This window comes from Anarrhichthys ocellatus, unplaced genomic scaffold (genome assembly GCF_004355925.1).
Source record: "Anarrhichthys ocellatus isolate YVR2014 unplaced genomic scaffold, GSC_Weel_1.0 scaffold2, whole genome shotgun sequence".
Lineage (NCBI taxonomy): Eukaryota > Metazoa > Chordata > Actinopteri > Perciformes > Anarhichadidae > Anarrhichthys > Anarrhichthys ocellatus.
In genome coordinates, this window is record NW_022280032.1 from 8571825 (window position 1) to 8597855 (window position 26031).

The window sequence follows — 26031 nt, forward strand, 5'->3', positions numbered from 1 at the left end:
CCCCCCCCCCCCCCCTCTTGCTCTTTCAGGTTTTTGTTGCAGTGAGAAACAGCTACCAGGGCCAGTAACCCGGCAATGCGGCAAAGCAGGCATTATTTCCACCGCCTTCCATTACTATGACAACACCCTTTGAGGTTTGAAGGCTATTGAGACTTTAAAGGAGACAGGCAATTTCATACCACCGGGGAAGTTCATTTATTTCTTGTATCCCAGTGTTATCTCCAGAGGGGGAAGAGGGGGAGACCAGCTAAAAGCCCCACTTGGACTTTTTTTAATCTATCATATTGAAAACAGAGCTGTGAAGTCATGTTCACACGGTCGGAGCATGACATCAATAAACTGAGATGAATCCAGTCGTACTGTGAGTCAATGGATAAATGACGAGAAGAGAATTAATTATTAAAAAGGCTCTATATAAACATTTCCTCCTGTCATCTTGTTAACAGAAAGAGTTGGAACAAAAGAGGCAGAGCGGACAGGAATCGTGTCTTTTACAGCTGACCTCCTGCAGGGAATATCCATATTCACATATACATATACATTCTACTTATGATTTGTTGAACTGTTCCTTTAAATATCAGTTGAGGTGAGATTGAGATACAGTACATTTTGTGTTTTTTACCTTCCTTAACATGTCTTCTTTCAGACTTGTGGAAAGAAAAGATCCCAAATACACATTCAGGTGTTTAAATTTACTACTTTGTCTATTTGCATCTTTAGATTTCTCCAAAATTCACCAAAAGTTAGTGCTCCATAATGCCTCATTGCCTATTTGAGCAGAAAATCTCAGAGAGCTTATCTATTGGTTATTTTTTTCACATGCAGCATCTTACAAAATGTAAAGGTTGTTTTCTGTAAATGAGTCTGAGCCAGAAATCTCCACTTCATTAACACTTATAGACACAAAATTCCAGACTTAAACAAAACACGTGTGCCTTAATGTAGGTAATCAAGTGGGGAAGTTCAGTGGCGAGTGGTTTAATTTTTTATTCACCAGGGAGTAGAAATTGGTTGAATTGTCGGTTGACGTGCAGACAGGGAAAGCAGTTAGATTGTCAGTTGAAGTGAGAGAGAATGAGAGCTACTGTATCCCCTGTGTACGTCTCTGGTTTGAACTTTGATAAACAGCATTATTACTGAGACTCGGAGCAAACAGAGTTGCAATAAATACGACTTTAAAACGCAAAAGGTCTTTGTTTATTGCCATTTCCACAAAACAGTTAAAGTATCAAAAGCTGTGAGGCTTCAGGGGAGTAGTCTGTCTTTGTGTACATTGATATACAGAATTGTATATGAAATCCCTCCTTCACAGCCTGCTTACACACAATGCAACCGTCTTCTTTATTTATTTTAGTTATGAAATAATGCAGAACCGTTATTCAGGCTGAGGTTCTGCATTATACATACTGGGCAAAGCAACTGAAGCATCTGTAGGCTGTTTCCCACAGCAGGCTGGAGCCCTAACCACACCAGACTACATACAACTGCCACCAATTATGAGTTCAGGCACTGGTTGAGAGGAAGGAGAAATGTGTATTCTCAGCCTGACATAAATACCACGTTGGTGCGCCAAGATGCTAAAAACATCCAATCCAAACTCTAATTTGAAGGGTAATGTGTACAAGGTTATTTGAATTATGCAAGGGCGTATGTTCAAGGGAGGGTAACATTAAAAAAAAAGAAACGGTCCCTTGATCTTGCTTGGGTGGGCCTCGCTTGCCGCCCTGCCTTTAAAATCACGAGTGTGCCTTTGCCTCTATAAAAAGCGCGGGCTTGCACTCTGTATACTTACTGAGGGTTAAGTATGGGATAGCAGCAGGAGCCCAAATGTGAATTAATGGGCTCACTGGAGTTCACCACCACAACTAACCAAGATGACGGACCTTTGAAATGTTTAAATCATATCATGTATTGCAGGTTTTAGGGCCAATCTGTGGATAGCTGAGAACAGGGAAACAGACATGATTTAAGACTGTAGTTCGTGTAGTGAGAAAGACCTGAGGCACATATTCCTGATTCTTTGGAAAACCTTTCCAAAGACATACAGAGGCCATGCTGGACTGCATGAATACAAAGCTCCAGAAAATTCCTCAGGATCAAACACTTTAAAGTGTGAGCGACAGAAGGCAGATGATGGCTTTATTTGTGCACCATGCTCAGAGACTGTTTTCTCAGAGTCCACATGTGTCTCAAAATCTGTCTGAGGTATCTGGCCTCTCTCTTGAAACAACCCCGAGGCTGAAGTCATAAACATATCTTGAGTTAGAGAAACATCACCTTCAGTGTGTGGTCATTAGTGTTAGAGAGACAGCCGAGTAAAAACACTGGAGGGAATACGCTGCGGATATACAGTACGCAGGTCCTGTTTCCTGGTATTACTATTACTACTATTTCTAGCCCCTCATGGTTCCAGCTGAGTGTGAAAGACAGGTATTTCTGTCAAATAGCTACATTTCATCCCTCTGTTAACAGTGAGCTTCCTGTCAAGTGGAGAACGATGAATGAGGATAAGGAGTATGAGAGGAAGAATAACTAGTGTCTCAAGGAGGATGCTTATGAGGAAATAGGAGGGAAGCAATGATGACGAAGCAACTTACAGGAAGTGAATAGATTATCAAGAACAAATTGGTATAGTAGCCCTGAAATACGTAAATGTTTATTTTGTGAAGACTATATTCTCTGTTGGGTTGGCATTCATGGTGCATTCTTGAGCCCATAATTTGTTGTGTCGTAGTAGTTGATTGTATTATATTGTAAGATATTCTTGTTATTTTGTCCACTCTGAGGCTGCTACACTCAGTGTACATTTAGCATTGATGAATGAAATGACAACAGCTTTCCTAAGGTTAAAAAATGTGGGAAAACTACTTTCCAAGTCTACTTTCAAACAGTGTATGACGTGATGGCGAAGCTCTTCTGTTGATGGAGTATACTCACTGATGTAGAAGGTGCCTGGTGCCTGGTGGCCTTCAAACTGGAGTATGAGGAGGTTGCTGGTTTGACTGTCATGGCGGAGCCACAGGGCCACTCCTAAGATCACACCTCCGGCCAGCTGTCCCCCGAGAGAAAATGGTTTTCATTATTATCTTTCATTTTTCTTTACTTTGGTGAAACTTCTGGGAGGATCAGAGCCTTTTAAAATGTTCAACATTCAAGAGAGATGTTACCATGAATATTAAAACATCCTATCATTTAAGACTTTTTTTTCTTTAATAAAGGCCCATCAAGAGAGAGTTCACAAAGCCTGACTCTCCAAAGATCAAATCAGTTTCAAAACCTTTCGGCTAATGTTTCTCTGTGTGTTTAGCTCTGCCGTGAGGCTGTGAACTGTCCACTGTCCTTTCAGAGAAGTAATGAAAGGACATCCTGACAGCTCAGTGACCTACGGCACAGACCACGTCCTCCCTACATTGTTTAAAAGCCAACTCAAGAACTTTGTTATTCAACTTTATCTCCCTTAACCTCTCCTCTATTCTGTGTATCCTGATAAAAGTGTTATCATGTGAAAGCTGATGGAGCGTAAACTATACTAATGGATCAGTGCAATTTATTGTTCACATGCTGACGCTCTTTTTCTTTATGCCACTGTTTATTTCAAGATATCTGCACATTTAGTGCCAGGACTGCACTCTATTGTTCTCCAAGAAACAGGAAACTAAATCCTCTACATGGAAAATAGCAAAACGAGGAAGAGAGGACTTTACAATGACAAAATCAACACAGGAAACACTCCATCAAGTGCGACGTGTCCAGGATGTGCTGGCTTTTCTAAAAAAAGATGACTGTTATGTTGAGACAAACTCAAATGGAAATTCCCAAACAAGCAGTGACCAATTCTGACTGTGCAAGGCCAACAGTGAACAAATTAAGTGGACGGCACATCTGCAGGAAGTCTGACGTGATGTACGAAAGTGTAAAATGTAAACAGCACGGTGGCTCTTATTACTGAAACAACTTTTCAGAAAACAAGGGTGAATGTACAATAAATGAGGTGTTTCCTGAGCTCCTCAGAGGTTCAAAGGCAGCAAATGCTACAGTCTGGTGACCAGGTAGGAACAAAGGAAATGTAAAAGGGAAAACAGCTCTCCCCTCCCCCAGAACGCCCATTACCCCTGTTCAGTATATACCTCGTTATGTGTGTTTAATCTGGGGGGAACCAGACTCCTTAAAATAATAAGAAACCATCCAATAATTACAGAAATTTGGTTCACTTTTCCACCAGACACAACTTCAGAAATCAGACCTTCCAGTCTGGAGTAGTACTTGAATATTATGAACAGGAGTTGAATCAATTAAATTATTGATCTAAAACAGCGGAAATGTGAGAGAAAAACTGTATTAACCTCTGTGAGAGGACTGAAGGCCATGTGTGAAGTGCTCCTCACAGCCATGCAGAAAGTAGCTGTTGATGAAGAGCATTTCAACTCCTGCCTGGACAAGGTTTAGTGTGCTCTGCCTCTTCTACTGATGCTGCTCTCCTCTCAAAGACACAGCAGCATAATGAATAGTCCACAGCAGGGCGGGAAACTCTGTCCAGGAATCTATTAACTTTAAACCTTGAGCTACACAGACGTGTGGCCTAAACGTGCAGCCGCTTAATCAATCAACAAGAAGAGGAAAAACCAGTTGTTTTTAAAAGCAGAAGTTAATCAAACATAAGAGGCGCAAAGTAAAAATCAACTTCAGAGTAAAATATGTTCAACTCACCCAGAAAATAAAATTAAAGAAAAATAACATATATTTTATGCATTTTGTGCAGCCCGCCACAACCATGTTGCCAGTTTTTTTATCAGCTTGTCCTTTTGCCCAAATCAAAAACTAGTGAGGTCAGCCTACTGTCCCGGTTCACACAGCCAGAGTTTATTCAGGCCAGTTGGAGTATAAGCGCCTCGATGCTGCAAACTCCTCCTTTATAATCAAGAGTGAAAACCGAGACGGAGAACTGCCCACCACGTGAAGCGGACAGGAGGAGGAGAAGGCTGAGGAAACAACAAGCTCCCCATCCGCAGGAGCGAACATAAAGAGCACTATTTGTTCCTCTGCCAGTTTAAAAATGGGTTATGGTCAGATGAAGTGGAGGACAGAAATCCTCGTTTCTTTCCTGAGGACAAGAAGTAGAAAGACAGAAAGGAAGGAAGTAGACCTACAATTTCCAATCTTTTAATAATAAAACCATGTTTTAAAAGTAAATCTCCATCAAAGACATCATCGCAAAAGCATGTGTGTGAAATTGTTTAATTTGTTGTAATTCAGCAATGAGGAAATGCGTATAATAAACTATATGTCAATGATAAGAAATCCTTAATGCGCACCACAAACAAACGTCAAAAGTCATTGTTTTCACATGCCTATTTTTAATCTGTTGACAAGCATTTAAAATATTGCGATAATTAACAGACATAAATAAAGGGGACAAAAAAAATTGCACTTCTTTGCAGTGAGCAATGACGCCCCCTGGTGGCACACAAACACAGGTGGGGGGGCTAATTATAATACAGATTAAGAGCAGCACATAAGAGTTGCGCAAACAAACAAAACATTCTCAACTCTTTGTTTCAAAATATCCCCACAGTCAGTGCAGAGACAAAGGCTACACGTGCAGACTGTTCACAACTAACTGACCCTCACATCCGTAAATCACTGAGCTATGAGAAGGCACACGATCAGACTCGTTGATGGTATGGGCGGATGTGCGCGTGCATGGCTCCAGGGTCACACCTTCTATAACCAGCTGTGCATGAAGACGATAAGTCCCCCCCCCCCCCCCCTGACAGTCACAGCCGCTGACCAATAACCCTCCGAGTGACGACGGTAAGCGAGAAAAATTGGGCAGCGATGACAATTTCAACGGTTTTAAATTGCAGAACTTGACAGCGTGTTCTAACAAATGCAGAGTCCACTGGGCATGCTCCATCTGATCTGAGAGGAGAGCTGGTCACGGTGTGAATAACAGGCAGTTTGGGCGTTTTTTGGGGGAGGGTTTGACGCCTTCTCATCTCCGATTCTCTTGGTTTTGTTCAACCACGCAGCAGAGACAACAGTATTTCCCCTCCCTTTCAAATAGACCGGGTGTTTTCTACCCAGCGACGCGTGAAGGCGAGGTAAAGTTCCTGAGCAGGAGAGCATCTCTGTGCGGAGACAAAGAGCCGCCGTGTGTCGTTAGGCGCAGAAGAGGGAGCGGGCTGAGCGTCGGTGTGAAGGAGGTGAGTCTGTAGGCAGACTGGAAGCAGCGCCGAGCCTCCATCAGGAGCTGGCGGACAGGCGCTGTCCGCTCAGCACCACCGCAGTCACCTTGCTGTGAAAGTCACAAACCTGCTCAGGATCAATCGGATTAATTACCGCAACTTGGGGAGTCCAATGAGCCGGACTTGTTGTCTGCCGGCGGGAGGGGGAATTTGTCAGCGTTTGTCCCTTTTATCTCGACATCTTGGATTTACAGACGATATGACGTCCATTCTTAATGTGATGCCATTGGCTGCAATCATTTTGGATTTCGATTTTTATACCCTCCAGTGAGTGTGGCAGCTTTAAACGTTTACGATCCTCCAGTTGCATGACAGGTGCTTGTCGACCCCCCCCTCCAGCGCTTAGAGTGAGTGTAGCCTGATGCGCGTGGAGCACATTACTTTCATAGTTTTGTGAGAAACGACAGGTTGTTCCGCGCGCTACTTTCTTTATGTAATTGTTCTCCTCGCTGTAATCACTGCTGTGCGTGGTTGCACGGGGACGCCTTAGACTTAAACTTTGCGATGAAGGGAACTTATTGGAGAAATGCCTAAGGGACGCAATGGGCCTGAGCGACGACAAGGATCGCATTGTGATAAACGTGGGAGGGATCAGACATCAGACATACCGCAGCACCCTGCGCACTCTACCTGGCACTCGGCTGTCCTGGTTGGCCGAGCCTGATGCACCCAATCACTTTGACTATGACGCCAAGATCGAGGAATTTTTCTTCGACCGCCACCCTGGCGTGTTTGCACATATCCTTAACTACTACAGGACAGGTAAACTGCACTGCCCGGCCGATGTCTGCGGGCCTCTCTACGAGGAGGAACTGGCCTTCTGGGGCATCGATGAGACAGACGTGGAGCCATGCTGCTGGATGACCTATCGCCAGCACCGGGAGGCAGAGGAGGCCCTTGATAGTTTCGGCGGGGGGGGCTTGTTAGACCTGGGGAACGAAGATGCGGAGCCCGAGCAGGAGCATGCCGGCGAGGATGATGTGGATGAGATGACGAGGAGGCTGGCGCAGGGAGACACTCATGATGCCAGGAGTGGAAGCTCGTGGAGCCGGTGGCAGAAACATGTTTGGGCTCTGTTTGACGACCCGTACTCCTCTAAATATGCAAGGGTAAGTTGCCTTTAACTCTTAATATGCTTGCCATGGTTTCGTTCTTCTTATTGAACTTAAGATCTGAGGCCAGAGTTATCACGGTCACATTCTGAGCTGTAAAACACACCAACGTGTTTATCTTCTGGTATGAAACAGTCAAAGTTGCATGAACAAGAGTTTAGTTTTGCATGCTTGATGGTGTAACAAATGATTGATGGCTCTTGGAAGGTAAAGGAGCTTTTGATGACCTTCAAATTGCCCTCCCATGGGTCGCCACAGCAGGGATGTGACTGTACAGATAAGAAGTGGCGGAATCGTTTACATGCAAATGATCACTCCCACCCTGCTCCATCTCGCAGGAGAAGATAAAGGGTGGTTGTGACTCTCACCGGTCTCTGGATTGATATTTCCAGGACACAAGGATCCCCGAGCAGCCTGGCTCTTTGGTTTAATAGGTCAGATACACGTTAGGAAACCAGATCTTTGGCACCACCAGGATTTCAGTGGCAGACCTCCAGACAAGAATTGGGTTGCTGTTCGAGGTGACACTTTTTGTTGTGGGCATTTTTCCATCTGGGCGTTATGCCTTTTGATGGTGACAATGAAATGACTTTACACCTTCAGATTTGTTTTGTTGTTTTGTTTTACCACAGCCCCCTAGAAAGACCGCTGTGCAGCCCGCTGGTTTAACAGCTGCAGCACTGATTGGTGTAATTAGTTACCAGGCCCCATCCAGCAAGTGTAAACTGTATTGACATGTTCTTGCTCTTACAGCAAGCATCAGCGGAAGTGGTTTTACCAAACACACACACACCCACACACACCCACACACACCCACACACACCCACACCCACACACACACACACACACACACACACACACAGTCTCCTTTCAAATTCCACCCTCTGCATGCAGGGGCATTTCCCAAAGCGGAAAACGACGAGGATGTGTCCCACATTTAAGATTGAGAAAGACAAAGCAGGGAGCGAAGATTGACAGAGCTCCACTAAAAACGGCAAGAAGATTAATTAGAAGTGAGCCTCAAAATTAATTACAGTCTCTATTCACAGTGGATACATCAGTGGAAAACTATTGTCGCTGCATATCACTGTAGGCCTGTGATTTGCCAGTAACAGTGAGAATTGGCCAACACAAGGAGCAAACAATCTCCGCCTGTCACCCTCCCTCCAAGCCACGCTGTTCCCAACTGTCACAAAGACACATCATTTACTGTAAGAGGAGTTCTAATAAGATGCAGCGTTTGTTTAACAGTCTGCAGGGTGGGATGTTCAGAGGTCCGAGCAAGCCAGTGCATCAGGAGGCATGAACGTGGCTTATAAGAATGAGGCTTTATCACACTGAAGTGTGCTGGCAGTAATGGGAATGTTTTATTCCCCAACTCCATTTGATAACTGATGGCTGGACAAAATAACAAGCGCACCTGTCAGTTAGGATTATTTTAATCAGACACATATACTGTATGACTATTATTTTCTCAATTAATTGAATAATGAAATATTGAAACATGCCCATCACAACTTTCTTCAACCAATGTTGACGTGAGAAAAGAAAGGAAAGCAAACATCTTCAGTTTAGGAGGTAGAGACAGTTCATTTTGATACGTTTTTGCTCAAAATAAATTACCTTAAAGATAACTAGATTATCAAAATTGTTGAAGATACATTTTCTGTTCAACTATTCAATTGACTACTTGTTTTAAATACAGTGTCAAAAAATCTAAAACACCTGTTCTTACTGCATCTGTGAAGTATTGACAGTTACTCACTAGGATGCCCCCACAGTTTGAGGTAATTGGTTAAATTTATTCAGGAGTATGTATACCATGTACAGTCAAGACTCTCAAACAAATCTGCAATTAATTGAATAAGCACAAAGCAGCTGACAGTAAATCTGTGGCTCTTCGGGCTCCTGATGGGAAGTTGCCCGCTTTGCCCAGTTGGTAATCAAGCCTTTGCTGTTGATTCCAATCTATTATTTTTTGAGGTCGTATTTTCAGTGTGGTTGACTTGTATTATATTCTTGGGAGTTGTTTGCACAGTGCATACTGTAGTGGGGGTGGACAAAACAATATTATGCAATCCAATACAAAACCACATACTATTGCCTTAAAAACTCACACACAATCTCTTTACCAACAAACGCTGTACACTACTAGCTTGACAACGGCTCATTTCTAAGTCATTTTGTATCTGATTGCATTAAAATGTACGCGTTGAATTTAAAGAGTTTAAAAACTTACAGAGCAATTCACATGCCATACTGTAAATGGCAAGTCGTCTCCATCTTCATTAAAACTGGTGTGTGTCTTCTTTGCTCAGCGTGAGCCGTCTCGCTGAACAAAGAGGACAGCCTGCTGACTGAACAGCAGTCAGCAGGCTGTTGTCTCTGCTAACACGCAGTTTCCCTCCGGACCGTCGTACTAACATGGATGGAAAGCAGACATTCATGTGATTTCCTCAGCACAATGCGATGAATTGCTAGTGATGAGATGTTATGATGAGGGCCTGTTTTCCATCTCGTGCTGCGTGCCTGCCCTAGAGACACACAGCGAATGGAACCGATTAAGAGGCTGTCTGTTCTTTGTTCAGCGGACTATATATATGTAAGACGTCCTCATACCCAGACACGTCCACCTCCAACTAACCTCCTCCCTGAAGCTGTTCACTACTCCTCCCAGCTACTTAATAAGGCTGCGCATTAGTCTATGCAGCACTGACGAGCCTCACTTACTCTTATAACGACGTCTTCATGCACGAACACACTGCTATTGATCCAATTGTTTGTGATTCATAGGATGATTAAGTATATCTGCTCTTCCTGTCTGAATCTTTGTCCAGAAATTCTGATCTATTGACCTCCGACTCCCATGAAGATAAAGCAGTTTTTTGTCCATTTCAACTACAGCGAACACATACTGTAAACCAGTACAGGATGATCAGAGCAGGCTGACACGAGGACAGGGCTGCAATCAATACCCAGGAGAGAATACTGTATCAGTTACGCCCATGTAGTATGCATTAGACACAGCTTAAATGTGATGAAATTTGATCATCTAATCAATACATAATAAAGGCTAAAGTACACTATTGCCATTAAGGGAAATATAGGTTTCTTCTACATGTGTGCTGGGTGTTGAGTTTGATTATATTGCATGAATGACTGTGCTCCTCTCTGTCCTTCTTCCCTCTTCCTTCTCTCTCCGTTTCCTTCTGCACCCTATATGTACTCCCCGCTCAGTGGGTGGCTCTGGCCTCGCTGTTCTTTATTCTGGTGTCCATCACCACTTTCTGTCTGGAGACCCACGAGGCCTTCAACCCGATCATCAACCGCACCGAGGTGGAGGTGGTGAACAACGTCACAGTGGTGCACACCTACCAGGAGACCGAGACTGCACTCTACCTCACCTACATCGAGGGCGTTTGTGTGGTGTGGTTCACTTTTGAATTTCTAATGCGAATAACTTTCTGCCCGAATAAATGTGACTTCATTCGGAACGCCCTGAACATCATCGACTTTGTGGCCATCCTGCCCTTCTACCTTGAGGTCGGCCTCAGCGCGCTCTCCTCCAAGGCGGCCAAGGACGTGCTGGGTTTCCTGCGAGTTGTCCGCTTCGTGCGGATCCTGCGTATCTTCAAGCTGACCCGTCACTTTGTGGGGCTGAGGGTGCTGGGCCACACGTTGAGGGCCAGCACCAACGAGTTCCTGCTCCTCATCATCTTCCTCGCCCTCGGTGTCCTCATCTTTGCTACTATGATCTACTACGCTGAAAGGATTGGAGCTAACCCCAACGACCCTCGAGCCAGTGAGCACACACAATTCAAGAACATCCCGATCGGATTCTGGTGGGCTGTGGTGACCATGACCACCCTCGGCTACGGAGACATGTACCCTAAGACGACCTCCGGTATGCTGGTCGGAGCCCTGTGCGCCCTGGCAGGTGTGCTGACCATCGCCATGCCCGTCCCTGTGATTGTCAACAACTTTGGAATGTATTACTCTCTGGCTATGGCAAAACAGAAACTACCAAAGAAAAAGAATAGGTATATCCCGCGGGCACCCCAACCAGGTTCTCCAAACTTCTGTAAGTCAAGCATCAGCTCCCAACAGCCGAGCCCCATACCCCATGACGACGTTTTCGAGATAAAGTTTCAAGGTAAGAAACAAAGCTGATATACTGTTGTCTCATCACTTCTCTGTCCTCCCTGAAGCAGCCACATCACTATTCAGCTATTCCATTGTTTGTCTGTTCCCACACTTCAATCAGCTGATGATTCAGGCACGAGATTAAACAAATTAGTTTCACACCGAAAACAATCAATAAAATATGTGATGAAAAGCATGTTTTACTCTGGCTAGGAGAACAGAGAGATTGAGGCAGACCGTGAGTAATCTCACTTATGAGTTTGCACTTCTTAATGCAGTGACTCACTCCTCTCTCTTAAGACTAATTGAGAGTGTAATCACCATGTATTTGTAATGTTAACAACATGTAAGTAGATGTGGAAGTCACTCGATTTCCTCTTGAATTCCTCTGGTGGTATTAGTGCAAAGACAAAATTACCTCGAATACAGCTTGTGCTCAAGAAGACGTAGAACTGACGAGTGCAAGGCTAGCATTAGACAGCAGGAAATTGTACACTTTATTCCATATGTGCATTTAGAGAGTAGAATGTGAAAACTGAAGGTATATTCAAAAATGGAATGTCTATTTAAACCCAGATGACAATAGTCACTCAGCAGCTATTCAGCTATTTACACCCGGCCAAGTTGAACATGCTACTTAATTTAACAATAATTAGCTAGCCGAAAGGCGAAAGATTTAGAAGTATAAAGAGTGATAAAGCATGTTTAGGGAGTGGGTGGTAATGGATGAATACGTCAAACTCAGGAGACCACTGGTCAAAGAGTGGGACAAGACTATATCATAGTTGACTAATTATTTAGTTTTCTTTTAATTTTATTTATAGTTTCCATTTGCAGTTTAGTTAAATTTAGGCCACAAAACTACTTGGTTACGTTTAGTAAAAACATGCATAGCCTACAGTAGGCTACATATACACATACAGTATCAAATGTGTGCCTGGGTCGGCTGCAAATAGCATTGTTGGCTACAGATATCTGAGTTCTAACAGCATCAGTCATTTAAAAGTGCGGAAGTTAAATTCTATAAAATGCTGGTATATTTAACAAGATTCTTTCTTAATTGTTTTCTTAAAAGATTCCAAGTTGAACGGTGAGGCAGCTAACGCAGCGCTGGCCAACGAAGATTGCCCTCATATAGACCAGGCCATATCTCCGGAGGAAAGCTTCAGCCCAAGCGAGAGAGAGCGACCCTGCTTCCTGGTCACCACTTCTGAACGCCCCAACCACACAGGGGGCAGAGTGAGGAGGGGTACGTACAGTAACAGCCAATCACAGGCCCCTAAGACACTGACACCCTGTAGACCGTAGACAGGACACGCTCTTTTTTTCCCTCTTTGCTGAGTGTTACGTCTCAGTTTTCACAGGCACACACACACACGCACACACGCACACACACACACACACACACACACACACACACACACACACACAAACAACAACAAACCTCTAATTACACACTCTCACAGCAGCTGCTTCTCCTCATTCCTCCCTTTGGGAATTGTATATATATTGTATATATACCAAGTCACACTAACATCTGTTAAGGCCAAGCACAATCACCACAATGTCAATAATAATTATCCACATCTACATAATATATTTTTTGATACCATGCATAATGTAATACCCCTATTTATTTACGAGCAAGAAAGTCATTTTCAAGATTTATACGATCTAGAATGTGTTGTCTTACATGCCTAAGAAAGTACTTATGTGCTCTCTGTGTACCATGTATGTATATGTGTTTTAATGATAAATATCATGCAGGATTCTGACTTACGAGTAGTACATTGCCCTTGACCATAACGGTGCATGAAGTGTCTTGCTGGTGGGTGCTATCAGTATGGTGAAGGAGCACTACACAAACGGAGGAAGGCTAATGTCAAATATTGCTATTGGTGTTATTCAGAGCCAAATTCTAATTCACAGATTTTTACACTTTACTACCAGGGTTAAACACTTTGTGTTTGTTTTATTCATTTAGTATTAATCTACAAAACATTTCTCTGAGAAAGTCGCGTTAGTCTGTGATCAAGCCAGCATATCAACAGTACATGGCGTACAGTTTGAAGTTCTACCTGTAGCTGAGAATACATTCCCGACCTGAGGTGCCTACCTTTTCCAGTCTTTTGTAGTGTTATACTCCAAACCATTCCAGTACCACCCGGTGCATGCTGTTCTACTCCTGATGCACTCAATGCATGGAGAAAAATAATCTGTCTCGAGTCTGTGTTGACCTGTTTCTTTGGTGACAAAAACAAGAAAGCAACAGGTGTAGTATTACCAGTGAGGAACAACCAAACCATTTGTAATGGATTCAGTGCTGCAGTGTACTCAGAACGTTCTCTGTTTTTCAACTGAAGGTTATGAAAAGCCTTGGAGCCTTAACAGCATGTCTGGCATGAGCGGGGATGCCTCTGGAGTGTCCTCAGTGTCCGCCCTACCCTGCAGCCCACCTTGTCTAATGCAGCACTCACATTCTCCCATCCCATCCATTATGTAGCATGGTTGAGTAGCAGACACAATGCCATTGGAAGGCCAGTCCACACGTACCTGTCAAATTTTGCTTTTACACTTGCCTTCACTCTTGCTTTTTTTCATTTTGATTTCATTTTTTTTCTGGAAAAACTGTATCTTAACTGTGTCTAATACTCAAGCTTTCCCAAGTGTTCTCCTTGGGTGTGTCATCATATGCTAGACTAGAAAAACATTGGCACATGCCACTCTGCATGGGTCACCTCAGTTGCAGACAAAGCACTGTTCTACTTCTAGCACAGGCTAACCCCACTCTTTCCCTGTGTTTACATCATTGCCTGTTGCTCTGTTGCTTTTGATCTCACATACTCTTCTGCCAATAACGTTTATCTCATCTGCTTTTTACAATTTTGTGAAAGAAACTTTCATAAGATGTAAACCCTGCAAATAATATGCTGGACATTAACACTACAAGGCTCTGAAACATATCCAAAAGGTACCATTGCCAGCTGTTAAGGAAAGTCCACTTAAGTGCTTTGTACGTTGCAAAGTAGAGACGTTATTCTGAAAGTGCAATCCAGATGAGGCTCAATGTTATCTGAGAGACCATTAGAAAAAAAAAATGAACACGATGTTCATGATGTCCAATGCAATATGGAGATGATGACAACTTCTATGATACTAGTGATGAATACATTTAATGTCAACAGAACTAAAACTGTTTTGTTCATTTGCATGAACTGCATGAAAAATTATGTTCAACAAGAAGCTAACTGTATCACGGTACCTGTAAGAAAAAAAAGAAGCTTTCTAAAGCGTTGTCATTTTGAGACAGCTTTACAAGAGACTCAGTCATAGCAGAGATGTTTATGTAGCCGCCATTCTTTGCCTTTCCCCAAATTCATAGATTTATTTTCTTGTATTTATTTGACTGGAGATGCCTCCAACTAAAAGAGTGTGATTTGACTTGAACAATTTGTAATAAAGCCAACTAATGCTGTTATGAGCATAAATAGTTTTTATACAAATATATTTAATGGTAGTTATTAGTTTTTAAACAGTATCTGTAGTCTGCAGCAACTTCTAGAACTGCTGTGATGCTTAAATTAAGGCAAGACTCAAGAATTATAAAACAATGGTGCCTTCATACCTGGTGAGGCAAAGTAAAAGAGAGTAATAAATTGACAAGACGTAGTCAGTGTTACCAGTGTAGCATCAGTACACTTTACCATGCTCATAACAGTGTAACGAAAGCTTTATTTTATAAGGTGCACCTTGTACCTTTTGTACCACACTCGTACCCTAAATTGGTTATTATTGTTACACCATCAAACACACACTAGTATTTAACCCTTATGGGAATACACAGCTCCAAGAAGGAACACAATAACAGCTGAAAACACTGACTTTATAGTCCCCATCTTAAGAATTGTTTTTGTATGATAAAGCACAAATAATTAACGGGGACCAGGCAACTCTACGGAGCCGAAATATATCCAGAGATGTCACGATGACTTCAGCAGTACGTCCGTCTATAGATTTAAAACATCAATACCGTTACTGTTACGTGTATTGATGCTGTGCCAATAATTATGCACAGTTCTTCAGGGCACTTTAACAAATTTGGTGTTGACCAATCAGAAATGTTAATTTCTAGAAGAAGATATAGCAACTCATCTAACTTTTGTTTTTATTCTGAATGAGCAGAGTTTCACATTTCAAGTCATGTCTATTGTGGTAATTAATGGACGTTATATATTTAAGAAAAAAAAAACTTGTGAAGATTTGATGTGAACAGATGCAGGTGAATAAGTGAAAAAAAAAATACAAAGTACAACACGACACAGGGATGTGGGTCTACTTGGGGAAAGGTAAATGCATGTATTTTCCATTTATGCAACAGAAAAGTATTCAAATAAAAATATGTAAATATAAGTCCTTGCATGAAATAAATTTTATACACAATGAGCATTTAGACTCCGTTTTTCTTCAACAGCACATGCATACATACATCTTTCCTTTCCTTCTAGCTTACAGCTAGTGCTTTGAGCTGCTGTTTGACCCTTTACCTGTGTCCGGGTCAAAGAGAGCATAAAAAACCCCCAAAAAAACCCTAAGTGACTGCAAGAGCATGACGCAAATGATACAAACGCATGACAATGACCGAACTACTGTACATCAACCTGTACAACGAAGCATGACTGGGCATGTTTATTAACCGACTCAGAGTGTAACCTCAGACCGAACCTCGTTGTCTGATGCCTTGGCTACGCATGGGAAATACATGGTAAACCTGTTGTTTACCATGAGGAACTAACGGAGCACATTTTCTTTACTCTCCAAGCTAGTGTCATGTCTCACCTCTCGCAGGTATCCATTATCGCCATCATTTCCACCATTATACATAATTTGTGTAATAATTTGCTTTTGTTATTGTTTTTTTATATGTTTATAGAGACCCAGCGACAGCACCGGAGCAGACAACCAACAGAGTCAGTTTGTGTTATGAACCATGGTGTCCCAACCACTATGTGTATGACCCATAACGGCCCATCACCCACCTGATAGTGCAGTAGCATTGTTGTGTGTATTACTTAGTCTTTTTAAATGGGTGTGACAGTGACAACCTGTACATCACAAAAGTCAGCATAGATGTAGCACTGAGGAAGTTTTGTTGTCAAGCCTTATGTAGCTCAGTATCTGTCAACGGTTACCGTGTTGTAATTTGTCTGCCTATTTTTGGTTTGTGCCAGTGCTGTAAATATGCTTTTTATGTGTGCCGAAGTTGTGTGTACCAATGTTTTTGAGTGCTCATCAAATATCTGTGTGCTTCTTCTGTTGAAAGAAAAAAAAAAAAAAAAAAAAAAAAAAAAAATATTGCTCCAATTTTAAATCACCCAGCAAAAAAAACTGTCACTTGTCACATCAGCCAGACTTAACAGTTGAAAACAAATCGTGAACTTTGCACCGTCATCGTCACATTTTTGTAGACTTTTGCACTGTTTTGCACCAGTGAATTTTTCACATTCCTTTGATATGTTTTCAGGCATCAAAGAGATAACACCCACAAAAAACTAAAAGACTGAATAAGGTCACACTTACCATTCTTACCTTGAAATAATGAGGCATTAAACTGGCAGGTGTGCTGTTAAGAATGTGTAACTAATTGTTTACTTAATCAAATCTTATATAGGGTTATTCAGAAAGGAATAATATTCAACATTCATTGAATGTTGATATGTCTTCAAAGCTCCATTTTGATTGACAAAGACAGCTTAGATCTAAGATACATTTACTCATATCACAGCTCAGACATTCATAATTACTCTGCAGTACATTTTAATAGACAATAATGTAGAATTGGGTTGTTTTTCAGCACACATGCAAATTGGCATTAAGCAGTAGTATGCAATACTAACTAATGCCAAAACATTACACACATACTGGACAAGTGCCTCTGTTATGCAAATTATTCTTACCATTCAGGAGTATAGCTTCACCAACATGATGAATTAATGTACATTTCATTTGACATTAGTCACATCAGTCACCAGCCATTGAAAGCATCAGTTCAGTACTCAAAAAGCACAAAGATACAATCAGGACACCCACAAGGATCAGCTTCTAAACCAGAGCAATGAGCATACCTAATTAAAAACACGAAGGACAGCCATTGAGTACATAGTACAGCTTAAATGTTTGTGTAGAAGAGTTAGTGAAAGGGGACCAACTTGTTACCAAACAACTGCAAACACACTGCCAACAACCTTCTGAGATCTGTGTGAAGTCAGGTACAGCAGACTTGAATCTGCCATTAGAGCGGAGCACAAACGGGGGACAGTGTGCTGGTCATTGTCAGACAGAATAAATAACAACAGCCTCTGTTATTAAAGGGAATCAATAACACAACTAAGAAGCAACTAATGTGCCCTTTGGTGAGACTTGAGACCGTGCGTTTTGTGGTTGGTTGTCTCAGTAAGGTGTTCAGTGATCGTTTTGATTGGTTTGTTGTGTCTTTTTTGACCGATACAGTTCAGGCTTGTATAATAAATAGTGATAAATAAATAAAAACCAAAACACAGAAATTATCATTTTTCAAAGTGTTGATGTATTTTTTCAAAGTAATCCAGGTATATATATATATATATATATATAATTTGCATAAATCATAAGGATAAAATAAAAACTTTTAAATAAAAAAAAAAAAGTGAATAAATTGCATCAATGAGCCATTCTGATTTCTGCCATTGCCTTTGACCACAGCCCCGGCTTCAGACCTGCAGTTTGGTCCCCGGGTGCTGCACTGCGGTCGCCCACAGATTATGAATATGTATGTTGGGTCAAATGCAGCGGACAAACTTCCCCCAAGATGGATTAAGTAGTATACAGTATGAAAGTGGTGCCAATGAGACAAAGAATATGACAGACTGCCAAGAACATCAAGGAGTGATAAACGGTAGCCAAAGAAACATTTACTGTACTGAATGTGTAAGCGTGTAAATCATGAGGTGACCGAGAGATATTAGTATGAAGTGCAGAGATTGACTGCTTTCTGACACTCGAGATCACAGCAATAAAACTGCTGACACGGCAAGATGGAGCGATAGCAACAGTCTAGCCCATTCCTCACGTTATCCATGACGGCTTCCTTCTGGAAGACAAGAATGGACCAGGAGCTATAGGCGTGGCCCTGTCCTGCAGAGCCATCGGCCCCAATCACGTTCATCAAAGTAACAGGCTGGTCAGAGAAATGATGGCCTCCGTCCACATGAAACATAACTCGGTCTGTGTCCGACCGACCACACCGCAGTATTTATGACAACTGCAGTTTGAAACCTGATCTTTAGTAGCCTAGTAGCCTATTAGAAGGTGAAAGTTACAGTGTAAGGCAGTTAGAATGATCATATGTGGGCTTTGCAGAGCACCAATAAGCCGCTGAATCAGTCAGAAGTTTGTTAATTCACAAAGCCATTCTGTTTTTCTTAAATGTCCCTGCTCCGAGGTTAGTGAGGCGGAGTCGTCGCAGGGTTTTGTCTTAAGTCAGTCGTCGCAGCGCACGTTGCCATAGAGTGTCCAGCTCCGCAGCCAATGAGAAGAGGTCTGAGACCAGAAACGAGCTGTGGCTGACAGACGTCGCTCTGTGAACCGTCTCCACACATCCCGTGTTCGTTCCAGCCCCAGGAGAGGAGACAGCCGCCTGAAAAGGAGAGGGGTCATAGGTCAGTGGAGCCGACAGGAGAGAGGGACGGGGCTGCAGCACTCGACCATGTACGCTGAAATTAGTAGCCTGAAGAAAAAAGGCTGGGTACAAAAAACAGAAGGCATGTGTGTCACTCACTCACACTCACACACACACACACACACTCTCCCTCTCTCTCTGTCCCCAAACACTGCCACTCAGCCAGCAGTAAAGCCTTCACAGCTGGTGAGCTTGTTAGTGGGTGTGGTCAGGTCTGCATCACCGGGGACACAAGTGCCATGGCAACACAGTTACCTAATAGGCTCCACTGCCATGGCAACAGAAGCGAGCTTGCCTTCTCAAGGGTAACACATCTTCCAGCGTTCCCCGTCCTGCAATTGTGTGTGTCTTTCATGCCACCTTTTCATTTCGTTTCATCGGGGGGGGGGGGGGGTTTCTTTTGTCTTTCTGCCTTTTCAGCTCGGCCCTGAAAAAAACCCGGTGGCGCTGAAGATTTGGATTCGCCGAGTGACACATAATATGCTTTTAGACCGAGACATCATGCCGGCAGTTTACGCCATGTGTGACATTCTGCCAGACACGGCTTATACATCACAAACACACTTTAAGATCACGTAGTTCTAACTGGACTGCATGTGTCTCCATCTTTGATTGAGGTTATCCAGTAAACATCCTGGTTCTCATGTAACAGTGAGCTCAATGTGTTGACATGGTTATTTCACTGGGGGGGGGGGGGGGGGTGCTTAGTTCATGGACTCACTGACTGGAGTACAGTGTTTCCATGGCACTTTGTTGCCATGGAAACACTGTACTCCAGTCAGTGAAATATTCAGCACAACAAAAGAGGATAAACATGGAGACACTCAAGCCAAAAGCCATTTCCTTGTAAACAAATCGTGTCAATTGGTTTTGCATTGGACAGTTTAAAATCTCACACCTAATTCACACCACCGCAGTGACCTGCAGGACGTAGATCTACACAAACAGGATAACACGGGATGGGATCTCAGGTGTTTGTCCCCAATACATTCGTGTTAAGTTTAAAATGTTCACATTAACAAAACTCTTTCCTCAGGTTGGATGAGCTGTGGCCTGTCTCCCACGTCTGACCACGATGATGAATTTCATATATGAGGAGCGCACTCGGGTGCAAACGGGCAGAGGGCTGAGCGGGCAACAGATATCATGAGCAGCATGCAATGCTCTCCGTTCCTTTCCACCTGACCTACTTGAGCACCAGAAATAGCAGCGCTCAGGTCTCTGCTTCCAACCCTGTTTTGCTGTTTCACTGCTCCAGCCACGGCGCTCCAGACAGGAGGAGGAAGAGAGGAGAGCATGGCACAGCAACAAAAGGTGCAGGAGGTTCACACGAGCTCTCTATTTACTGGTTCTGCTCTCTCATCGCATCAACGAACTTTGTTGAAAACTTCCATTACGACGGACACTCGGCGTTAACAATTGCCTTATAATAGTGTCATTTTTCAGTTAACTGTTCAGATTTGGTCAGAACATGAAAAGTGGAAGCCATGTGCAGCGGCTCCTCTCTAATGGAACCCTGTGCTTGTGTTTCAGTGTTCATCTGCAGTACTTATATTCAGAAGAAAAGTGGGTCAGTGTTAAAAAATGTATGTAAAAGACTTCACTTCCAAAATGTTTTCAGGTGCCGGGGCGGTGACTATGTGAGAGCCGGATGAGGAACCCAAATATGTCTGTTTGTTTAGTATCATTTAAGCAACGTGTGCAGCTGCAATGTTCTTATGTGGACAAAGGGAGACTGCTCGCCAAACACTATGGAACTGGAGAAACACGCTTGTAAATATGGGTGTGTGGTCAATTCAGCTCTTTTGCAGGCCTGTTGGGGTAATTGCCTGTCAGTGATACCCATCTATCCTTGCTGTAATTACTTCCTGATGCAAAGGCCACAGAGCAATGAGCTGACCTCAGAAATCCTCGGCAGCATTACCAGAAGGATTAATATTTCACACTCATGTTAAAATGTAATGTATTAGACAGTTCCCTTGCTCGTTCTTTGATTCAATGTGTATTTCCATTTCTTATTTACTAGCGAGAGCCAGAGTCACGTCAGGACAACAGTGGAGCCTCTTGTTTCAGGCACCAGCACTTATTGAAACCAATATTCTATTTTTAAATTCTTTCTGCTTCATTTCTTAGAAAACGCTCCTCGACGAATCTTTCCGACGCAGTTGTGTGTTATGTTGCTTATACTCTTTGAAAGTACCATACAGAAAGAAAATGAGAAGAGCCAAGAAAATGTAAGAATATTTTTGAGAGAATACACTCACCCACAATGGCAAGGCTATGTTCAGATCCGCATGCAATCTGTCGAGAAAAAGATTTGAAATATGTTTAAAATGTGCGATGAAAGCAAACAAACAATTTAAAGACTGTAATATCCACCATGTTTTTATGCCAACATTGATACTGAGATACTTTGTACCCAAATCTTCTCTGAAACTGAAATAAAGTTCAATGTGTCAAATTGTAATCATCCAAACTTTAATTCAAAACTGCACACAACACGAGTGCACCAAACGCAGAAGAGCATTAGTGAGGATTGTGTCTGTAAATACATGAGACTTATTCACAAATGCAGGAACACACCAGAGGAGTTGATGCAACGGTCTCAAGACAGCTGCATGTGCCTGCCTTTGATGACCCCCCCCCCCCAACACACAGTCTTTCTCCTCATAACAGCTGCAAGAATTGAGGGGACAATTCTTTATTCTGATCCTGAAATCTAAAAAGCTCAACAAAAGTAAAATATATCTAATATATATCCTCGCTAATACCATTTGAACTGCTTTGATAAAGCAATGTTTTTGATGAAGCATACACCCGAGGCAGGCCATGAATAGAAACAGACCCTTTGATCCCTGAACCACTGACAGGTTAGAATGTGTTACTCCAGTAATGTTCATAGGCCTCGTAAAAAAGTGACAGCTTAATAAATATTGACTCATGACAGTGTTAGGAGGACTTACATGGTGGGGTGGGCTGCAGCTAATCCATCTCGCCTTTAGCTTTTACACACTCAAGGTGGCTTCGCCTTGACACATGCCAGTGCTGCTGAGATGATCGTCCACGTTATTGGCAACCATCTCCTACAATACAGCTGCCATTTAGGCTTCAGGTTAACTGCTGCAACCACAATACTCTCACATAAATGCCCCTATGGGAGAAGAGATCTTTGCCTTCACTAAATGTAAGTGGTCCTCTGGCAGCATGTGTGCGCTCTATGTGATGCACATCATTGCTACTCTTAGTGGGCTTGGCTCACACACATTGTGTTTCACCTCGCACAAAAAAAACAACCTCTGCTCCCTGTTTTCTGTATGGTTGCCTGCTGCCCCCTGCTGGTGTCACATTGACATTTTCTGCTAAAACCGGAGGGCGACGGCCACAACAATACAGTATATAATTAATATTGATAGCACTTAATCTAAAACACACTGCATGTATAAACGTTTGTCATACGCCTCTTAGGTTTTTCAGTCTGTAGGTGTCAAACAGCTACCTGTGTCGCTCCACGGAGGACTTTAACCTCGGCAGGGAGGCGAGCTTCCTGGTTTGGACCCTCTGCTGAAGGATCAGTCGACGGCCACTTTGAGGTCCGACTGGTTGGTGCTTGTCGGCCCAGCTGCCCATAATCTCCTCTGCCCCATGTGAACACTCTCCCACTCTCTGAAATAAATGATGACCGTGTTCAGATACGACAACGATCCTTTAAATCCTGTTAAAACTAATGAGCATCACAGGCATTATATTGCGTTATTATGTTTCACCTGTTTGAGCAACGATGTGCGTCCAGCCGCTGCACACATTGAGAACTTTCTCATTACCCAGCAGTGAGCGCTTCACAAGAGTTGGAGAGGACAGGAAGGGCTCTGTAGCAGTCAGCTGGCCGCGCTTGTTGCTTCCCCACAGAAACAAGTCACCGTCTCCTAAAAACATGACCAGATCGACATTACTCTTCATTCAGCAGAGGCAGCAACAGAAAACAAGGCAGAGCAGTAATTGGGCATTGCTGGTCAACTAATTACAGGACAGAAGGGAGGCCAGACATGATGTATGGACATGCACCTGGAACTGTACGCTGTGCTAATGCTCCCTCTGAGGGAAAAGCAGCACAACATGCTTTACATATCTGCTTTTAGATTATAGCCTCACTTATGTTTGTTTGATGCTCTTCAAGCTATTCAGTGAAAATATACACTTCTAAAAGATCAATAAACAGATAGGACCACTGATGTGTTGAAACATTGGTCTGTTTGCACTATTAAAGACTGTAAATAGAGGCTCGTATTTATGCTAAATAAACCAAATGTGACATGAACACAGCATAAAGATAGTCGTATACGCAGGCGTCATACCTGTAAGGCACACGCAGTGCGCTGAGCCTGCAGTTACCTGGTGTGAGATCTTCTGATCCAGACCTGCAACACATGCACAAGTATCTGAAAACATTTACCGATCATCAGTGTTGTTGAAAATTCACGGAATGCCTAAAAACGTCCTTTTCTAGTTTCACTTACCTGGTACCAGAGAGGGCACCGTAGAGCGGAGGTGTGGTGGGACAGGACGTGGGCCGAGTGCTCTCTTAGCGTGACTGAAAAGACCACTACCCCACTGATATACACGGCCGGAGTCTGAAGTCAGAAGAGACAATAAGGATGTGCGGGGTGACCGCTAAACGAAAACACAGTAATAAAGTTTTTGTTTCAAACTTACCAGTAACAGCTAGTGAATGTCTGAGTCCTGCTGCTACACTCACTACTAGCTCCTCCAGACTCTGAGAACAAGCAGCACAGTGACATCCGCTTAAAAAGGAGCTGATCAAACCGATCACACGGTGAAGTTGGTTTGCAGCAATTTTGATTGGTAGATCAGAAACATTAGATTGGTTATATTGTGGTGTTTGAAGTACGTAACATACACGCTGCTCGTGTGCTCACCTCGATGACCAGTAGATGTGCAGTGTGTGTGACGTTTTGTCCAACACCTAGTTGTCCATAAGCATTGGAGCCACATGCCAGAACTCGACCACAATCTGTCAGTGTGACATAAAAAGAAAAGAAAATCTCTATAAATAAAACAGGAAGAGGAAGGAAGTTCCAGGCTTCTTCTGCCATTCACATTTTTTACAACTCAATGTTGTATTTTTTAAGATGTGGGTTATATTACCTTTACAAGTGGAACTGGCACACTCTGTTGTATATTCTTACATATATTTCTGTCTTTTCTCATTATTGACTGCTGTGACATCCAGATTTTCCCTCAAGGATAAATTAACTTTCTGTCCTCTCTATAATCCCTGTTTATGAGTAAATGCTGAATCATAGCTCATGAAACGTATCCGTCTGGTGTAAAAGGGTTCCCACCGTTGAGAAGAAGAGTAAAATCCCAACCGCAGACTACTTTTGTGACCCTCTGATTCAGACTGGGGCAGAGTTGAAGAGTTGAGACGTCTGCATTGTGGCCAAGTCCCAGCTGGCCTCTGTGATTCTGTCCGCACACAAACACCTCTCCATTTTCTGTCCAACACAAAACACACCACAAACATTTGGAAACCATACAACTGTATGTAAACAGGCAATGGATTGGATTTGTTGTTAGTTTTCCCTTAGCCTTGCACCTACATGTGATGAGAATATAGTACACTCCTTTTAAGATTAGGAAACAATTGGATACAATTGGTAAAAGCAATTTCCTTCTTTCTTCTTCTATTTAATGAACCATTTATTTGGATTTTTGTGTGAAACGTGCAATCTGAAATGATGTAGACATGCATGTTGTGGTGTTTTTCCTTTGACTGTTGCATGAATATGTCTTGCTGAATATGTGTGATGTCTGACATACTGTGGTGTTTTATATCCCATGTAGAATTGGCACTAACTCTCTTAACTAAATACAGTCAACATCAACACTAACCCATTGGGCCCGGAAGAGGGCGCCACATACTCTCTGTTGCATTCACATGGAATCAGGCAGAGAGTTGACGGCAACCCGGATATCATGTTGTGGGTAGTGGAGAGCAGGACGGTAAAATGACTTTATATATTGCAGCATTAGTCAGACTTGGTTCACATCGCCTGAGAGATGTTTCCATGCTGTCATTTCAGAGGAAAGGTGCAGTTTAGGTGCAGACAGTAACCTACCGGTGACAGCCACGGTGTGGCCTCCACCGCCGCTGAGAGCCCGTACAGCCCGGTCTGTTAGAGCCGTGGTGTCCCGGGGCTCCGTCAGGTCCTCCACGTGTCCCTGTCCCAGCTGCCCGTAGCTGTTGGCTCCCTGACGGACACGACATTGATCACGTTACTACTAGTTAATCAGTCAGGAGACATACACAACTGTAACACTTAAATGTGGAATACAAAGAACTTACCCAAGAGTGTAAACAAAACTCCGTCCGCCGGCTCGTTTCCATGAGTAGCGTTGCATCATGCTTTGCGACACTGTCGTGAAGCATGCTGTGCAGCAGCAGGCTGTTTAGGTATCGACGTTGAAGAGTGATATAGCTTTGACAAAAATATTAGGAACACCTCTCAGCACAGTTTAACAACACCACAAACAGCCTCTCAAATGACCATAATGTTGAATTAACACCTCTGTAACTCTTCTTAGAGCACGTTTATGTTATTTAGATTGCATTTGTTTGAACAAAGTGTAACAGTAACCTATAAACTGGCAACTGGGTGTCGAATTAAATAAAGTTGTATTAGTAACATATTTAACATTACTTGTTTTAATGTCTAAATTGGATCAGGTTTCTCCTTTTTAGATGGACAGAAATACTTAAGTGATAAGATGGACATGGAGGTGGAGATTTTCTATTTGG

General features: G+C 42.8%; 3 protein-coding genes across 7 annotated transcripts in view; 1 reads left to right on the plus strand and 2 right to left on the minus strand.

Annotated features, from left to right (window-relative positions):
• Positions 1 to 4881, minus strand: part of LOC116390429 (CD81 antigen-like) — a 9648-nt gene extending 4767 nt beyond the window's left edge. The window contains exons 1-2 of the mRNA XM_031860133.1: positions 4708 to 4881; positions 2938 to 3052 (exon numbers count right to left, since the gene is read on the minus strand). Of these exons, the coding sequence (XP_031715993.1) occupies positions 2938 to 3052; positions 4708 to 4773 (181 nt within the window). The 5' untranslated portion in view covers positions 4774 to 4881. The remainder of the gene's footprint in view (positions 1 to 2937; positions 3053 to 4707) is intronic.
• A 900-nt stretch (positions 4882 to 5781) lies between these two features.
• On the plus strand, positions 5782 to 21833 carry kcnc1b (potassium voltage-gated channel, Shaw-related subfamily, member 1b). 4 transcript variants are annotated; one of them, XM_031859836.1, is made up of 4 exons: positions 5782 to 7354; positions 10595 to 11510; positions 12576 to 12749; positions 20251 to 21833. In XM_031859836.1, exons 1-4 carry the CDS (start codon positions 6788 to 6790, stop codon positions 20307 to 20309), a joined length of 1716 nt encoding a protein of 571 aa, XP_031715696.1. In that variant the 5' UTR covers positions 5782 to 6787; the 3' UTR covers positions 20310 to 21833. The 4 variants fall into 4 exon arrangements, with proteins under 4 accessions (XP_031715696.1, XP_031715692.1, XP_031715683.1 ...); XM_031859832.1 differs by lacking the exon at positions 20251 to 21833 and adding an exon at positions 16431 to 17567; XM_031859823.1 differs by lacking the exon at positions 20251 to 21833 and adding an exon at positions 13864 to 15277.
• sergef (secretion regulating guanine nucleotide exchange factor) lies at positions 18142 to 25662 on the minus strand. Of its 2 annotated transcripts, none has more exons than XM_031859988.1 (11): positions 25579 to 25662; positions 25352 to 25484; positions 24575 to 24727; positions 24149 to 24243; positions 23925 to 23985; positions 23729 to 23842; positions 23567 to 23629; positions 22979 to 23137; positions 22711 to 22877; positions 21479 to 21515; positions 18142 to 19172 (listed from the first exon to the last, which is right to left on the minus strand). In XM_031859988.1, the coding sequence occupies exons 1-11, from the start codon at positions 25660 to 25662 to the stop codon at positions 18979 to 18981; spliced, it is 1260 nt and encodes a 419-aa protein (XP_031715848.1). In that variant the 3' UTR covers positions 18142 to 18978. The 2 variants fall into 2 exon arrangements, with proteins under 2 accessions (XP_031715848.1, XP_031715858.1); XM_031859998.1 differs by having other exon boundaries at positions 23567 to 23650; positions 25579 to 25627.
• Positions 25663 to 26031: the final 369 nt, after the last annotated feature.

Excerpts from the sequence above, each read along its gene's own strand:
- kcnc1b (XM_031859823.1), top strand. The coding sequence starts at position 6,788 with ATGGGCCTGAGCGACGACAAGGATCGCATTGTGATAAACGTGGGAGGG. Across the intron at positions 7,355-10,594 it reads ACTCCTCTAAATATGCAAGG|TGGGTGGCTCTGGCCTCGCT; the intron begins GTAAGTTGCCTT and ends CTCCCCGCTCAG. Across the intron at positions 11,511-12,575 it reads TTTCGAGATAAAGTTTCAAG|ATTCCAAGTTGAACGGTGAG; the intron begins GTAAGAAACAAA and ends TTTTCTTAAAAG.
- sergef (XM_031859988.1), bottom strand. The coding sequence starts at position 25,662 with ATGCTTCACGACAGTGTCGCAAAGCATGATGCAACGCTACTCATGGAA. Across the intron at positions 21,516-22,710 it reads TCCTCCGTGGAGCGACACAG|ATTGCATGCGGATCTGAACA; the intron begins GTAGCTGTTTGA and ends TTTTCTCGACAG. Across the intron at positions 19,173-21,478 it reads ACATAGCCTTGCCATTGTGG|GCGGCTGTCTCCTCTCCTGG; the intron begins GTGAGTGTATTC and ends TCTCCTTTTCAG.